Source organism: Equus przewalskii, chromosome 14 (genome assembly GCF_037783145.1).
Source record: "Equus przewalskii isolate Varuska chromosome 14, EquPr2, whole genome shotgun sequence".
Taxonomy (NCBI): Eukaryota; Metazoa; Chordata; class Mammalia; order Perissodactyla; family Equidae; genus Equus; species Equus przewalskii.
Window position 1 is genome coordinate 83,389,342 of NC_091844.1, and position 17,961 is coordinate 83,407,302.

At 40.8% G+C, this 17,961-nt stretch overlaps 1 protein-coding gene across 4 annotated transcripts in view; it reads left to right on the forward strand.

Moving 5' to 3' along the window:
• The first annotated feature begins 446 nt into the window (after positions 1-446).
• The window catches only part of ADAM17 (ADAM metallopeptidase domain 17), a 55,885-nt gene continuing 38,370 nt past the window's right edge, over positions 447-17,961 (forward strand). Inside the window, exons 1-3 of one of the 4 annotated variants that reach the window (XM_070573263.1) lie at positions 447-802; positions 11,689-11,821; positions 17,378-17,508. In XM_070573263.1, coding sequence (XP_070429364.1) covers positions 514-802; positions 11,689-11,821; positions 17,378-17,508 — 553 coding nt within the window. In that variant the 5' untranslated portion in view covers positions 447-513. The remainder of the gene's footprint in view (positions 803-11,688; positions 11,822-17,377; positions 17,509-17,961) is intronic. The other 3 variants (XM_070573265.1, XM_070573267.1, XM_070573264.1) reach the window with 3 other exon arrangements.

The window sequence follows — 17,961 nt, forward strand, 5'->3', positions numbered from 1 at the left end:
CTGGACGCGGGGTTCCCAGGGGTCAGGCGCAGGTGCTCCTGCTCCCCGGAGCTGGTCCTTCGTCCTAGACAATTCGTTGCTGGGTCATCACCCCGAGCACACTGGGCCAGGCGTCCCTCCTCGTACGCTCTGGGTCCCAGGGCGGGTTCTACAGGTCGTTTAGTAAAAAGGATAACAGGGATGCTAACTAGATGTGAGACGAAGACGAGAAGGGGGTCGCACGCGCCTAGGAGGGCTTGCTCGCGAGCTCCGCCTGCCTCGCGGCGGTCACCCGAGGACAGAGGTAAGGCCGCGCTGGGTCGAGTGAGGACGTCGCGAGCCAAGCTCGGATAGGCGCCGCCCGGGCCCCAGCGGGACCAGAAAGGGCGGACCGAGGGAGAGCGGCAAGGTGGCTGTGCGCCAGGGCGAGCGAGGGCCTCCCAGCATGCCGCGCGGCGCCCGGCTTCCGGCTTCCGGCTGTGGGCGGTGCGGAGGTCGGCGGCGGCCGGAAGCGGGCTGAGCCGGCCTCTCGGAATGCTGCCTGTGCTTCCGGGGACCTCGAGCCGGGCTCTGGAGTCTTCCGGTAGGCGGCGCGGGAGGAAAGAGAGGCTTGAGGGGCTGGGCCAGCCCGGGCGGATCCCCTCCTCTCTCAATGTGAGCAGTGTCCCGAGCCCCTGTCTGGTGAAGGCTGCCCTGAGAGGTGGAGCTGGTGGCCGGGCCGGGACCATGAGGCAGTGTCTCCTCTTCCTGACCAGCTTGGTTCCTTTCGTGCTGGCGCTGCGACCTCCGGACGAGCCAGGCTTCGGCTCCCCCCAGCGACTCGGTAAAGACCCCGGGGAGTTGGCTCGGACCGGTCCGGGCGCCTGCAGCGCGCTGCTTTCGGGGAAGAGCTGGGGAGCGGGATCTATCAGGTGTTCGGGGGCGGGGTATTGGGCGGCTGTGGCGCGTCCCTAAGTTTTCAGTGTCGGAAGGGGGTGTGGCTCTGGAGTTTAGGGAAAGACTGGAGACCGACGGGCTTGTCTCTCTGAATGGGAAAGGGATAGTGGAGGGGGCCTCCCGTAGGGACTGAGGGCCTGGGAGGGGCTGCCCGCTGGGTTTGTGTTTGGGAAAGAGGTTGGGGGGGGCTGTGGTGCTGGCTCGTGTTTGGAGAGGGAGATGTCCAGGTCGTGGGCCCTCCCGTACTAAAGAACAAATCTGTAGTGTGTTCCTACCAAAGGCAGGGCTCAGGAGGAGAGAAAGGGCCCAGAGCTCCACAGCTCTTCCTGCTCTCTCAGGAGCGAACTAGAATTTCTGCCGTAGGAGGTGCTCATGCGGTAATCTGGTTGGAAGGCGGTGACCGGAGAACTCATCTTGGAGTTGCGTTTTGCGAACATCATAAACACATACTTAGTTGTTTAAATTTAAATTGTAGCTTATTGGGGGTGCTGGGTGTGTGTGTGGGGGCGGGGGGCTCTTGAACCTGCCAAGCCAACTCGTGATGCTGCTGCTGTGAATGACTTCCTTGTCATTTTAAACAAAATCCTCATGGATGACCAGTTTCATTGGTTTTGAGCCTAGAAAGTAGAGGGTTCTTATTTAGATTTTCTAAAGAGATTGGATTTTAAGGATGGAAGTATATTGAGAGATTTGAAATTCGGTGGAAGTTAGTTTGTGTAAACATATAGTGACTGTTGGGTACCTTATCCTTTAGAAGTTGACATGTAAGAGAGTTTGATTAATTAGTAATAAAGTGTGAAACATAGTGTGTCTTCCCGACGTGGGACGTTGTACCCTCAGTGATTTTTCATGGTTGTATTGGTCCCCAAATCCCACCATGATTCCATGTAAGGTATTGTGCCCATTGAGACACCATGTGTGCTTACTTTATGGCTAATAAAAAATTTCGCATTACTTTTCCATGGCAATTGTTTTCTCTTATTTAATGGACAGACGTTGTAGTCGCCTGAGGGTAATAAAGGTGTGGAGTGTTCTTACCTGAACAGCTGCTTTGTGGTTATCTCAAATTGAAACGGAGTACAGGTGACTAGTTCAGTGAAAGGCAAGGGAACTTGTTAGGAAGAGCTGAGATGCGGTAAGTCAGCGCAGAGCGAAGGGAAATCCTGAGGTGGGGTGGTCAGGGTGGAGGGATAGGGTAAAGACCCACTTCATAAGGATAAATGTTAATAAAAAGAACAAATGTGTATTTTGAGATACTTAAGTTATATATATATATATATATATTTTTTTTAAATCTTATTTTTCCTTTTTCTCCTCAAAGCCCCCCAGTACATAGTTGTATATTTTTATTTATTTATTTATTTTTAAAGATTTAATTTTTTTTCCTTTTTCTCCCCAAATCCCCCCAGTACATAGTTGTATATTCTTCTTTGTGGGTCCTTCTAGTTGTGGCATGTGGGACGCTGCTTCAGCGTGGTCTGATGAGCAGTGCCATGTCCACGCCCAGGATTCGAACCAACGAAACACTGGGCCGCCTGCAGCGGTGCGCGCGAACTTAACCACTCGGCCTCGGGGCCAGCCCCCACAGTTGTATATTTTTAGTTGTGGGTCCTTCCAGTTGTGCTATGTGGGACGCCGCCTCAACATGGCCTGATGAGTGGTGCCATGTCTGTGCCCAGGATCCTAACCGGCGAAACCCTGGGCCATCAAAGCGGAGCGCGTGAACTTAACCACTTGGCCATGGGGCCGGCCCCTAAAGTTATATTTTGACCACTGTAACACAACTGTTTTATTATCATTCTGTTGTTCACAGGTGGAAAAATAAGTAGCATGAATTCTAGGAATGTACATGGTATAGAGGAAAAGCTTACTTTCTAGGTCAGTTTTCAGCAACATTCACAGATCATAAGAGTTTTTTTGACCATGTGTTTTTTATTTGCGAAGTGCGATCACCAGTGCCAGAAAAATGCATAGACTTAGCCATTTATTCACCAGATGTTTGAAGAACACATACTGCATGCACGTATTGTGTGTGGCATTTGGAGTACAAAGATCAGGCAATATCCATCTTCAAAAAGCTTTTGCATAGTGGAATAGAAAGATCTAACAGACATTGTAACACCACATGGAGGAGTGATTATGGCAGGTATTGTTATCATGGGGGCCCTGAGAGACTGTTACAGTTGAAATGAACCTTAGAGGCTGTGTCTTGTTTTTTAAATAAAGCGGCAGGGAAAATGAGTCTCAGAAAGATGTAGTGAGTTGTCAGATTCACACAGTTAGTGATAAAAATATGCCTTGTGGGTATTTTTTCTTTTGAAGAATGACTTGTGTGTTTGTATGTTTGACAGTTTAGGATGTAATTTGTTGCTTAACTTAACCCTACCATTATTTAGATTGAATTGGTGAAGAGCAGTGAGTAGTTTTGTAGTTAAAGAGTGTGGTTTATTGTTTATTAGCCTACTTATCCTATAAACATTACCTTAACTACAGTACTAAATATCGATTAGGGATTTGAAAACATTTTCCTGAAGGACAAAAATATGTAATAGAATCCTGGCTTTTGGAGTACTCCGTGTCACCCAAAATGATTTCAGTTGAACTATTGTAAATTGCATAATTTAGGAAAGTTATGAGTCATGTGAGCTTAGTCATGATATCTTGAAGTTGCAGCTGGGGTATCCGAATCTCACTGATTTCAGAAGTGTTTTCGCACTGTCTTACTTTTAGCAAAAGAGGATGTAGTGGGTGGAAGGAAAAAAATGGGTTGCAGATGAGGGATGAAAGTTTGTGTCTGAAACATATAGTTTGAAATTTAGGTTATTGGCATGAGGATTTCTCATTATTGACAGCACCATTTTGCTCAATATTTTAACATCTGGCTTCTTCTTTTGGTGTTAATTTTGCTTACAGGAAAAGGTTCCTTTTTTTTTTTTAGGAAGATTAGCCCTGAGCTAACATCCACTGCCAGTCCTCCTCTTTTTGCTGAGGAAGACTGGCCTGCCCCTGAGCTCACATCTGTGCCCATCTTCCTCTCCTTTATATGTGGGAAGCCTACCACAGCATGGCTTGCCAAACCGTGCCATGTCCACACCTGGGATCTGAACCAGTGAACCCCAGGCCATCAAAGCAGAACGTGTGCACTTAACCGCTGCACCACCGGGCCAACCCCACAAAGGTTCTTTTGAAGCTGGAACTCTTAACCACCCTGGCTGCTCCAAGGGAGACGTAATGCACCTCTGCTTCGTATTAGTCAAAGAGATAAACAGTATTTCTAGAATAGAATGAAGAGAAGAGTTAAGCAAATTGGATCCATGATGGGGAAACTACAGAAATCCTTTTGGCCATACGTCACAGGGTTTTCCAGAACATTAAGTGTAGGCGTCCTTTAAGGCCAAGTGTATTGATTTTTGGATTCTTAACCATTTTGTATTTGTGAGAGATGGTAAGTGTTTTCAGTTGGAAGTGTAATTTGAAGAAGATTTGAAAAAGATTAGTAGGGAAGAAGGGACAGGAATAGGCTTCATTGAGGTAGGGAAGTGAAATGAAGAGGTTTTTCATATATCCCTTAACTTAGTCCTAAAATCAACCAAGGAGGTAGGTGTCTGCCTTCCCACACTTTTTTCTTTTAACATGAGTTGTAGACTCTGACAAGTCTCATCTGCTGCCCTAGTTTCACTTACCAATTGACTGTAATTTTTTTTTTTTTGGGGGGGGGGGTGAGGAAGATTGGCTCTGAGCCAACTTCTTTTGCCACTCTTCCTCTTTTTTTTTTTTTTTAATTTTATTTTTTCCTTTTTCTCCCCAAAGCCCCCCGGTACATAGTTGTATATTCTTCGTTGTGGGTCCTTCTAGTTGTGGCATGTGGGATGCTGCCTCAGCGTGGTTTGATGAGCAGTGCCATGTCCGCGCCCAGGATTCGATCCAACGAAACACTGGGCTGCCTGCAGCGGAGTGCGCGAACTTAACCGCTAGGCCACGGGGCCAGCCCCCCACTCTTCCTCTTTTTGCATGTGGGGTGCCACCACAGCATAGCTTGATGAGTGGTGTGTTGGTCTGTGCCTGGGATCTGAACCCTTGAACCCTGGGCCGCCGAAGCAGAGTACATAAACTTAACCACTATACCACCAGGCTGGCCCCTTGACTGTATTCTGATAACTGCTAAATATGTGTCTCTGGCCTAGACTTGTTCTCTGAAGCCCCACACTCATGTATCCAGCTGCCCACTTGATGTTTCCACCCCAGTGTTCACAGGTACTTTAAGTAAAACATGTCCAGAATTACTTATCATGTATTCTTTGGTTTAGCAGGATGAGTATAGAAGACAAGGTTTAGTCTAGGAATAGGCAGGGGTGCTGGATATTGTAGAAGCAGTCTCATTGCCAAAGCTGGATTTGCATCCCTTTCAGCCACAGAGCCTTATGGACAAATCCAGGTTTCTTCAGAGGTTCCCATGGGTTGTGCTGACTTTCATTTGGGCTCAGTTTCCATGTTACTGGTCTTGCTGGAGGGTTTTGTCCCAGGTTAAGTCTCATCCCTAGTGAAGAGCTCTTGATAGGGAATTATATGAGGCAGCTCATTCTCCATCCTCCCTAACTGGTATAAACCCATAAAATTAAGTTGCTAGTTCCCAGGCTCTGGGATCCACTGGCCTAGCAGAGAGCACTGCTCTCCTTTTCTCATCCCTTAGTCCTAAGGAGGATGCACCCACACTTAGGGCTTTTTGCACAGTCACCTGGCCAGGCTGCTCCCTTGTCCTGATGTTTCAGGGAGTGCTGAAGAGCAGTCGAGTCTTACGTGTCTTCTGCACAAGCAGAATAAACACTTGACGGCAGTCCTGGCTTTATCTTTTCCACTTCTGAGGCCAGAAGTAGGAACGTGACACCAATAGTGTCATTTTGGGGGAACTCTTTGTCCTTCATCCAGCAGAACCGTGCAGAGTGAGCAGAGTACTACAGGGCTTCTGCATTATACTTGAAAGTTGTCTTCCAAGAAGATGCAGTTTATTGCAAGAAGAAAAGAGAAGTTAAGTGAAAAGTCCACAAATGTTCCCAGATTCTTCTCATTCAACAGACAGCTTCATTGTTTAAAAATTAGTTTTTTCTTAAAGTTGACCCTTGATGAAAGAAATATGGGTGTACTTTATGTCATTGTATCAAGGTAATGGTCTTAAAAGCTTATCCCAGAGATGAAATATTCAAGTACAAGTGAAGGTGGAGTGAGAGATTTATCAAGTTTTCTATAGACAACTCCACAGCTATGTCCAGAAAGCCAGTTTGTTGCAGGCCTCAAGGTCCAGCTTTCTCTTTATTCTTTGAGAACATATAGAAGGAACAATGTATCAGCTGCTTTTTACCACTGATGTAAATGTTGAAAATCATCCAATAACATAGATTTGCTCTCTTCCTGACTAAAGTCGCTAGGGCTTACCAGTGACATAACTGCGAACATACGACGGCTTAATGCAGAAATATCCCATGTAAATAGCATTGGATTTGCAAACCGTATGTAAGGAACAAGATACAATAGGGAACTCGAGAATCTTTCAGCATCCGGTTGTCCTATTATGTCAACCCCTCTCGCAAACCTGCTCCTACTCGTGTTTTTTATCACAGTGAATGTGGTGCCACTTACCGACCCAGATACCCAGCCAGTAACCTGGGAGTCTTTGAGTGGTCTCTGCCTTGATTGCTCAGCAGCTTACCGGCTGATTTCACAGACTCCAGTCTTGTTCCCCTAAATTTCTTTTTTTTTTTTTTTTTTTTTTAAAGATTTTATTTTTTCCTTTTTCTCCCCAAAGCCCCCAGTATATAGTTGTATATTCTTCGTTGTGGGTTCTTCTAGTTGTGGTATGTGGGACGCTGCCTCAGCGTGGCTTGATGAGCAGTGCCATGTCCGCGCCCAGGATTCGAACCAACGAAACACTGGGCCGCCTGCAGCGGAGCGCGCGAACTTAACCACTTGGCCACGGGGCCAGCCCCCACCCCCTAAATTTCTTACCTCCGGTTTTTGCCCCTATCCAAAGTCCAAAATTCTTAATTTAGTTGCACGGCCTTTCTTGACCAGACCTTTGTCTGTGTCTTTAGCCTCACGCCTCTTCACGTCCTCTCTGCCCTTCTGCACTCCAGCCTCACTGAGTTGCTTTCATTTCTTTGAGTGTTATGTTCTGTACTTCTTGTGAACCTCAGCATCTGTTATACCCTCTGCTTAGAACCCTCTCCTTTCTTTCCCTTCTTTTGGCTGCCTTGTCCTTTTGGTCTTAATCTCAATCCTGTTTCCCTGGGAAAGCATCCTTGGCTGGCCAGGCAGGGGTCATGCTCCTGCTGTGTCCTTCCATAACTTCCTGCAACTTCCTCTCCCTTGGCACTTGACGTACTTTATAATAATTTTTTTGTGTTGTTTCTCTTCCTCTCCATTACATCCCTAGTGCCTGGAAGGTAGGAGGTTTTCAGTAAATATTTGTTGAATAAATGAATAGGTGGAAAGAGGAGAAATAAGTGCAGAATGTGTGTGCAAGAAAGGAGGGATGGGTATGGGGGTGGAAAAGATACAAAAGCATTGAGGAAGGGTAGGGTCTCTGAGGACGAATAGACAGAGGAAGCCAAGTGAGGGAAACTGTAGCATGTGGCAGGGAAGAGCAGGGAGAGCTGGGGAGAGGACACCTAAATAATCCAGTGCTCGAGTCTGGTGACTCAAGTCTTAGGGTGATTGCTGGAGCAACTTAAAGAGAGCAAGGAAGGTGTTCTCATTCTAGAGTGCTGGGCAGCCATTGTGGAGTTTTTCAAAAAGAGATTATGACCATACTCTGAGCTAAGAAAGATACAGTTAAGTGGTTTATACTTAAATTTATTAAGACATTTGGATATGCATAAAGGATAAACTCTTGGGAAGTGGGGGAAATGTAAATTCTGTTGAAAAAGCTATAGAAAATTGGATGACCAGTGGTTAGAATTTTGAAAGTGAAGTGCGATGTAATAATGAGTATCTGAGAGGTTACTTGCTAGTGAAAGGACAGTAGCAAGGGCAGGAGGTCAGTTTTTTGGACAACGGGAGTGCTTTTACCATTTATAATGGCTCCAGGACATCCAATTGGAGCTAATCTAGTTATTAAAAGTAGATAAATTACTATTGAAATATATTAGTTAAGTATTTTAAAGTGCTTTAGCAAGATACATTTAAAAAGTGCTTATTATAGAAAATATACCTACAGATAACCAATGATGTTACTATTTTGCTCTTTTTTTCCCCTAGGCCTATTTTTGTACATAGTTAAGGTCAAGCAATATGAATAGTTTTTTTTTTTAAAGATGGCACCTGAGCTAACATCTGTTGCCAATCTTCTTTTTTTTTGCTTCTGCTTTTTTCTCCCCAAATCCCCCCAGCACGTAGTTGTATATTTTTAGTTGTGGCTCTTTCTAGTTGTGGCATGTGGGATGCTGCCTCACCGTGGCCTGACGAGTGGTGCCATGGCCGCACCCAGTATCTGAACCAGAGAAACTGGGCCACTGAAGCGGAGCACATGAACTTAACCCTCGGCCACAGAGTCGGCCCCTGAGCAGTTTTTTAAATCTACCTTTGTTTATTTAATATTATAGCATAAGTATTTCCCCATGTTCTGAAAAACTTGTTGCTAACAGCATTTTAAATGATTCCAGATTTTTTTTGTCATTTGAAAGTATTATAACTTCTCTGTTTCTCAGTTATTAATTTACTTTGTTTCTGATTTTTGTTCTTACAAATAATGCAAGGCTGAACAGTGAACATCTTTGTGCTTCAAGCTTTTTTCTTCCCTTTGAGCTATTTCCTTACTTTAGCCTAGTTCAGTGGTTCTCAAACTTGAGTGTGTGTCAGCATCACCTGGAAGGGGTGTTAAACACAGATTGCTGGGCCCTCACCCTAAGGATTTCTGATAGGGTAGAACTGAGAGGAGGCCTGAAAATTGGCCCTTGTAACAAGTGCCCATGTGATGTTGATGCTGCTGGTGTGAGGACCACACTGTGAGAACGACTGGCCTATATTATTGACAATGAAACTACAGTATTGAGGTTAAGTTTCTCAGTCCGTAGGAGTGATTATGATCTTGAATGAAACTGAGGTCATGTGGCAACCTGTATCAGGGATGTTGAAGAGCTGAAGGATCATATCAGCATCTCAGCAATGAGAATTTGTGCAATTTGTGAGCATAGTGCTTTTTTTGCAAGGTTCTGTACTGGGTATAGTGGGGTAAGGATGCTGTGATGACTAAAACAGAGCTCCTTTTTGACCATTTTACAATCTATTTGTGAGATCAGACAAATATAACTCAAAAGTGCCAGAAGAAAGGTATAAACAAAAGGCTTCAGAGGGAGGTGAGGTCATGTTTGATTGACATGTCAAAAAGTAGGAGGCCAAGAAGTAGAAGGTCCAAGAAGAGCTAGGCTATTTTTAAGGAGTCTCAAAAGTATGACATCAATAAAACTTAGGGTTTTCAGGCAGACAGACCCAAGTTCAAGTCTCAGTTCTGTGCTACATTAGCTTTGTCATACTATTTTCTCCGAGTCCTGTTTCTCTTTTTTTTAAAGATTGGTGCCTGAGCTAACAACTGTTGCCAATCTTTTTTTTTTTTTTTCTTTTTCTCCTCAAATCCCCCCAGTACATAGTTGTATATTTTAGTTGTGGGTTCTTGTAGTTGAGGCACGTGGGACGCTGCCTCAACCTGGCCTGATGAGCGGTGCCGCGTCCGTGCCCAGGATCTGAACTGGCGAAGCCCTGGGCCACCGAAGCAGAGTACAGGAATTTAACCACTCGGCCACGAGGCCGGCCCTGAGTCAAACGTTTCTTCATCTGTAAAATGGGGATTAATATCCTGGGGATGTTTGTGGAGATAACATAATAAAACACCCAGCATGGTATCTTGTAGAAAACAAACACTCAAAAATTGTTGAATAAATGATAAGCTTCTTGAAGGTTTTTCATTGGTGCCGCTAAGCATTATTATTAGTAAGACCAGATCACCAATAACCAGCCATTGTCATAAAAGTGATTGATGCCTTCTGAAACAGCTTTTCTCTGGATTAAATTTAAAAGGAAATTTTGTTAACAGAAAATGGGTGGTACCCACTAACTGTAAAATTTGCTGCCAGTTTGTTTAATCTTATCCTGAGTTAGAACCTTGAGTGAACTTTAAGTGCTTTCATCATATAGCAGTGTGCCTACCCCTTGCTTTCTTCAGATTTGCTTAAATATTTTGTAACAGTGAAGCATTTTTCTTTCTTGGATTAGTTTATATAAACTGGCCCTTCCCACTCTCTTTCTCTGCTATCCTTCTTTAATGGCCACAGCACTGACGTATATATTTTCTTGTGCTTTGTCTGTCTCTCCCCACTAACATGAGTGCTGCATTAGGCAAGGACTTTGTTCTGTTTCATGCGGTTATCTCAGGACTTAGACCAGTGCCTGGCACATAGCAGTGAACGAATGAATTGATGAATTAACCAATTGGGAATATTTAGGGGAAGAGGAAGAAGAGTATTGGGTTGATTCTTTTTTAAAAAATGGTTTTGTGAGCATATTTAACCACAATGGCAATACACTTGTATTTTAAGCTCCTGCTTCTATATTTTAAGGACATTCTAAGTCCAGTGGAATGATTTTGAATACCATTGCTTCTGCTGTGATATTGTTGAGAGAAAAGGAAAGCATCAGCTCAAATATTTTTAGACAGTTTCTACAGAGACTTAAGTCGCCAAAATTGTCTTCCAAAAATTCTCCTGATTTTGGAAGAGACGACAGAGTTCCTGTTGATGAAAAGTGACTTGTAGTGGTAGCATATACTTTATAGTGTTTGCTCCTGCTTTGTACCTGATAAAATTTTTTGTGCTTGTCTGTCTTAGGGGCAGTGCATCTTTGCTTTACTTGGGTTCCAAGTCAGTCTGGTAAAATAATGTTGATTTTTTTCTAGGGATTACTTTGGTCTTATCACTTCTACTTCCTGGTGTCCAATGGGTTGATATTCTGCTATGTCTGTTGAAGGCAGCAGTGATGGGATGTTACCACTTTTTTGCTCTTTAGTTAGAAATATGTGATTTTTCTATAAAAGATTTACTTTCCCAGTTTCTGTTTGCTCAGGCTGTTAATGCATTTGTTGCTCGCTCTTATTACATGTCAACTGATAAGGAATTGATATAGTCCGGGTTGGCAATGGGCAGGTCAAGTTGCCCCCTTGATCTTAGAAATTCTAAACATAAAGACATGCCTTTAATTTAGAAGTTACCTCATTGCATAATATAATACTCTTTGAGATATTGAAATTATTAGTATCTAATATGAATATGGACTCATGTTCAGATTTCCCTAATTGTCACAAATATCTTTTCACAACTGATTTGTTTGCCCTAGGATCCAAAAAAGTCACACATTGGCTTGCCTCCTGTGTTCTTGTTTATTATGTCTCTGCCTCTCCTTTCTTTCTTATGCCATTTATTTCCTCCAGAAATTAGGTCATTTGTTCTGCAGGAATTCTAACTTTCTGGGTGTGGCTCATTGCTTTCCTAAGGTTGTTATTGAATTTGGCAACATCTAATCCCTTTATGTTTTAAAAACTGGAAGTTTGATCTTGATTAGAGTCAGGTTAATTTGCATTTTTTGTTTTTTGTAAGAATACTTCGTGTAGGTCCTGCTGGGCACTTCATAATGTGTTATATCAGGAAGAGTTTATTGTCTGACTCTCATTTTACTGATATTTCAATTGATTGGTAGGTTTAGTTGTTAATAACCTTTTTACCTTTATTTCAGAGAAGCTTGATTCTTTGCTCTCAGACTACGATATCCTCTCTTTATCTAATATCCAGCAGCACTCGGTAAGAAAAAGGGATCTACAGGCCTCAACACATTTAGAAACACTGCTGACGTTTTCAGCCTTGAAAAGGTAATTTAAATTATTAATAGAAAAATGTTGGGGCAATGGAGGGACTTGGTTTGGCAAAGGCAGAAAAATAAGGGTGTTTACTGAAGTCCTAGGAAGTTACATTTTAAAGATTTATAATATAATTACAGTCTGTCATGATTCTTATATAGTGTATTGCTTATTCTAAAATTCATACCGATTATAAACAAGTAAATGGGTATTCCAAAGGCATTAATGATGGTAATAGGTTTATGGAATTCTAACAGAGAATTTTAATTAATTGAATGATTATAAACCTTAAAAAACCTTAAGTTTTCTGTGCTACTTTAGAACTGTTAGACGTATACTAAATATTGCCTTTATTTTATACATGAGGACACTGAAGTTTAGAGGCAAAGGATTTGTTCAGGACCCCACAGCCTAGTGGTGAGCTGGGTCTACAATTCAGTGCTCTTTCTACATTGAATTCCTCTTATGTCTTGGCATTGATTGATAGATGTGGTCTATTTGGGCAGTAATTTTAGTATCTCTGACGTTTTGCAGATGTAAATCTGTTAGATAATCACAGGCCTCTTTCTGAAGTCTCTTTAGGGAGCTTTACTGATATCAAAAAACAAACACTGGGAGAATATAAATGAGCTGAATTATTTTTTATTCATAGGAGAAGCCTTCTCCAACAGATATTTTTTAAAATAATATATGCACCTGGTTAGAAAACAAACTACACAGGTTGTGAGAAATTTTTACTTCTTTCTAACTCAGTTGCACTTCTCAGACCCAGAGAGGATTCCTGTGTAAACTTCCAAAAGATTTATTTTTTTTAAGGAAGATTAGCCCTGAGCTAACATCCAATGCCAATCCTCCTCCTTTTGCTGAGGAAGACTGGCCCTGAGCTAACGTCTGTGCCCATCTTCCTCCACTTTTTTTTTCACTTTTTTTTTTTGAGGAAGATTAGCCCTTAGCTAACTACTGCCAATCCTCCTCTCTTTGCTGAGGAAGACTGGCCCTGAGCTAACATCCGTGCCCATCTTACTCTACTTTATATGTGGGACGCCTGCCACAGCATGGCTTTTGCCAAGTGGTGCCATGTCCGCACCTGGGATCCGAACCGGTGAACCCCGGGCCACTAAAGTGGAACATGTGCACTTAACTGCTGTGCCACTGGGCCAACCTCCCAAAAGATTTTAATGCATTATTTTTTGCGTATAGGTCTGTATCTGTGTAGATGATATAGATAACATAGATTTCTCATTTTTGACCGCTGCATAAATATTCCTGTTGCATGGAATTTTAACAGTTTATTGACTAGTACCCTACACATAGATACTGTTTAACCAAAGTGATATTTTTTTTTGTATAACAAGCAATACTGCACTGAATATCTCTATATATACCTTGTCTAGGTATGTTTATGGCTAGGTTCCTGAAGGGAGGGTAGGTCAAGGATATACATATTATAAGTGTTTATTGGTATTACCATATCTCCTCCTAAAGACATTAGACCGGTTTATTCTTCTAGCAGCAGTATATGAGTTTGCCTGTTTCCTGTTACTGTGGCCAATACTAGGTTTTATCAACCTGTAACTTTTGTCCCTCTGAAAGGGGATGGTATCTCATAGTTCTGATTTTAATTTTGTGTGAAATTGAGTATCTTTTCATATATTTATAAGTCATTTGTTTTATTTTTCTATGTCTGCCTTTTCATGTTCTTTTACCATTTTTCTGTTGGGTTTATCCTTTTAGATACTGAATTGTGGTAGTGCTTAGTATATTTATCGTGTGTTAGTGATATTTTATGCAAATATTTTTTACTATTTCTGTTTTTATTTTTCCTAGTTATTGTTATCATCCTTAGATTACTTTTGAATAATTTCTTTCTGTTAGATTTTATGTCCAAATACTGCCATATTGGTTTTCTAGCTTCCAAACCTCTAGCAAATTTGAGCCGAGTGGTGATAATAATAGCTAGAGTTTATCAGGTGTTTATTTTGTGTCATTTACTGTATGCTTTACTTGGGCACTTTGCCTATATTATCTCTAATTCTCACCATACTCTGCATAGTTTTTGTTATTCCTTATTTGAAGATAAAACGAAAAACGCTGAGGCTCAGAGAGGTTAGGCAACTTGCCTAAGGTCTCTTAGCTAGTAAATGGAAGATAAAGGATTTGAACACAAATCTGAGTCCAAAACTTGTGTTGTTTCTCCTATACTGATGGGGAGTTTGGTGAAGGAGTAGATATAGTACTCAAAAAATGAGTAGGAGCAAAGGAGGAGAGAGGAAAACTATAAAATGCTAAGAACTTGAAATTTAGCTTTCTGGGTTTCTTTTAAAGTTAGATTTGAGGTGGCTTTTAGGATCCTTGCTATAGGAGCAAGTACTGCCATAACCTTACATACTTCTCTTTTATGTTTCATAGATCACATTGATTCATTAAGAAAATGTTAAATAATATCTATTTCTTATCTTCTCTCTCTGTAAGAAAGCAGAGAAATTTGTAATTTATTTTATAGAATTTCCATCTTAAATGTTTAATGGGAAATGTATCTAACAATTTGAGAACTTTGTACTGGATGCTTTAAAATAGTTTATTTCATTTAACTCTGAACACCGTTCAGTTAGTAGGTGGTATTATTTCCACTTGTAGATGAAGATACTTAAGTTCGGAGGTTAAGGCCAAGATCAAACAGTGAGTAAGTGGTGGAGGCAGGATTTGAGCCAGGTTTGTCAGATGCTAAAGCCCATATTTACCCTTCCCTTTCTGGTCTGCTATGTTATTAAACTCAAAGAAAAAAAATTGGGATACCTGAAATGGTCAGTTTGTATAGGGCTGAACTTTCCTATGTGAAGCCACATGTGACTTGATGGTCATGGTAAATGATTAGATTTTCTGTTTTTAGATAGCAGTGGGAGGCAAAATAATTTAAACCAAGATCATAAAAGTAAATTTGAATGTGACTATTAGTAGTTGAAAAAGCTTGGAAACATGTGTGATGAGTTAAAAAGTAATTTTATGAAAAAAACAACTTTGAAATTTGTCTAGAAGTTATATTTTCTCTTTTTTATAAATCAAGAAATACTATTTTAAAGTAATGAAAAAGTTACAGATATTGTTTTGATACTTTTTTGATAATGTAATTTTTTTTTAAAGTTAGATATTTGTTCCTCTTAAAAGTGAAATATCTCAAATTTTTAAAAGGGAGCTAGAACTGATAAAGATTTGAAAGTAATATATACCCACCTAAATGGCTCATTAAAAATAGATATGAGATACAAACTTCCAGTTATAAAATAAATAAGTTATAGGTATGTAATGTACAGCATGGTGACTGTAGTTAATAATATTGTATTGCATATTTGAAAATTGCTAAGAGAGTACATCTTAAAGGTTCTCATGGGGCCGGCCACATGGCCGAGTGGTTAAGTTCGTGAGCTCTGCTTTGCGGCCCAGGGTCTCGCTGGTTTGGATCCAGGGTGCAGACCTAGCACTGCTCATCAAGCCATGCTGAGGCGGTGTCCCACATAGCAGAACCAGAAGGAATTACAACTAGAATATACAAATATGTACTAGGGGGGCCTTGGAGGGAAGAAGAAAAAAAAGATTGGCAACAGATGTTATCTCAGGGCCAATCTTTAAAAAAAAAAAAGTTCTCATCACCAGAAAAATTTTGTGACTATGTATCATGACATGTTAACTAGACTTATGGTGATGATCATTTTGCAATATATACAAAAAATAGATATGAAAGTAATGTTAATTCAGATGGATTAGCACCAGTTTGTAGTTACTGTAAATCCTTAAATTAGAAGTCAGAAAGGTAAATGAAAACGTTTAAGGAGATCTTGTAAGTACCTGACTTCATAATTTTGGGAAGGTAAAGTAAACTATAAATTCTGACTGACATATCCTTTTGGTGGTTTATAGCTCAAAAGTGAAGATTGGAAATACAAAAAACAGAAATTTTACCGTCACTTTGTCTTTATCTTTACAAAAGAGCAGATATTAGTGTAGAAAACAAAGAGTGCAATTCCAGTGATTTTTTTTTTCCTGGAAAGAGCATTAAGTAAAAGTAATACTGAGACTCCTAGAGAGCTCTGAAACTACGTAATAAAGCGTTTATAGTGGCGATGCTTTTTCCCCAGAAGTTGTCAGCATAACTGTTGGGGGGAAAAATCACAGCTGTGAATGTGTGGGAAGGTACCTTTTAAGATAGCAGAAGAAAATGTTCCAAGGTTTTCTCACATAATGTTCTGTTGTCTTTTTCCTGTGACCATTAAAAAATCACAAGGAAACTAAAATTACCTTGTTATGCTCAAAAAGTTAAAAATATTTGTTGCCATGGAGACAGTCCTAGTCTAGATTCTTTCTGGCAGTTTAGACTTGTGCAAACCCATGGGGAGGTAACATTTCATATTTTCAACACCACAGCTGAAAAAAATTGTTTCTGTGGCTGAGATGAAACACATAACTTTCTTTATCTTTGGTGTTCATAGGCACTTTGAAAGGGCTCTGTAAATAATAATTCAAAAATTCTTGCTCACCATGCCCAGTTTTTATGTTAGAACTGAAACTCGTAGAAAACGAAAGAATATTAAGCCAACTAAAGAACTAGAGTGTGTATTTTAATGTCTGTGTTGGATACCTTACATTTATTTTCCTCATGGCAATTGTGGATTAATTTTTTTCAGGATAAGCTCTCTTTAGAAGGAGAAAAAAAAGCATGAGTGCTTTTAAAATGTAGAAAGTAGCGTACGTTAATTTTGCACAGCAATAAAACCAGCTTGATTGCTAGAGGCAGCATAGTACAGGCTTTTGAAATAAACCAAGTTAAATTTACAGTTTCATCATTTACTAGCTGTGTAACCTTGAGTATGTTGATTAACCTCCAAGCCTCAATTTTTACTGTGTTTTGTGGAGATAACTCATACAGAGTATCTGGCACTGAGTAGGTATTTCAATAAATGGTATCTAATAATAACCAGTTTTTAATAAATTTTTAAGACAAGCAGAACTCCAACTTAAAGTATCCAGATGTGTGTATTTTCTTGTCTTTGAATCTTTTTCCCCCAAGTTCTAGTTTCTTTTGGTCTGCCAGGTTCTTACAACTAAAGAAATTAGTCTATTTGTCTTTACAAGAGATATCATACTCTGAGTACCTCATAAAACAGTCGTTATAACTTTCATAGTGTTTTATTAATGTCAACTCCTCTGTCAACTTTTTTTTTTTTTTTAAAGATTGGCACCTCAGTTAAGAACTGTTGCCAATCTTTTTTTTTTCCCCCTGCTTTTTCTCCCCAAATCCCCCCAGTACATAGTTGTATATTTTTCAGTTATGGGTCCTTCTGGTTGTGGCATGTAGGATGCCACTGCAGCATGGCCCAATGAAAGGTGCCATGTCTGTGCCCAGGGTCCGAACTGGTGAAACCCTGGGCTGCCAAAGCGGAGCACGAGAACTTAACCACTTGGCCACAGGGCTGGCCCCCTGTCAGCTTCTTTTTTTAAGAGAGTTTAATTAAATGAAAATTAGGCTTCTATTTTATGTGCTTAGAGTAAAATATGAATGTATTCTTTCTTTAGGCATTTTAAATTATACCTGACATCAAGTACTGAACGCTTTTCCCAGAATTTCAAAGTCGTGGTGGTAGATGGTAAAGATGAAAGCGAGTACACCGTCAAGTGGCAGGACTTCTTCAGCGGACACGTGGTTGGTTAGTACGGTGCTTGTTTGCCCTAGTGGCTGGGGTGTTGGGTGTCCAGATCTAACTTGATTGCCTGTTTTTAGGGGGCGGGGAGGAAGGAGTGTCAGAGAAGTGCTGTTCTTTGTCTGTTTTATCAGAGCTGTGTAAGTTTGGAAGCAGAAACATTTAAACAGCAGGAAATGGGTATTATCCAACATAGCTTACTAACTGGCTATTGTGGTGATTTAAAATGAATTTCCTTTCAAGTGATAAGAATTTAACCTTCTCTTGTTTCCAGGGAAGGATTTTAGGCTTCCCTTATGAGATTTTAAACAGAGAAGCTAGCAGATAAAATAATGGGTTTTATGATCTTGTTATGTATTTATTTAAGAAAATATATCAAATAAGCACTTGCAGTTTGCTTCTGGAACTTTTTCTGCAATAGGAAAAAAGAAATGGCATTAAAATCCCCCAAATAGTATA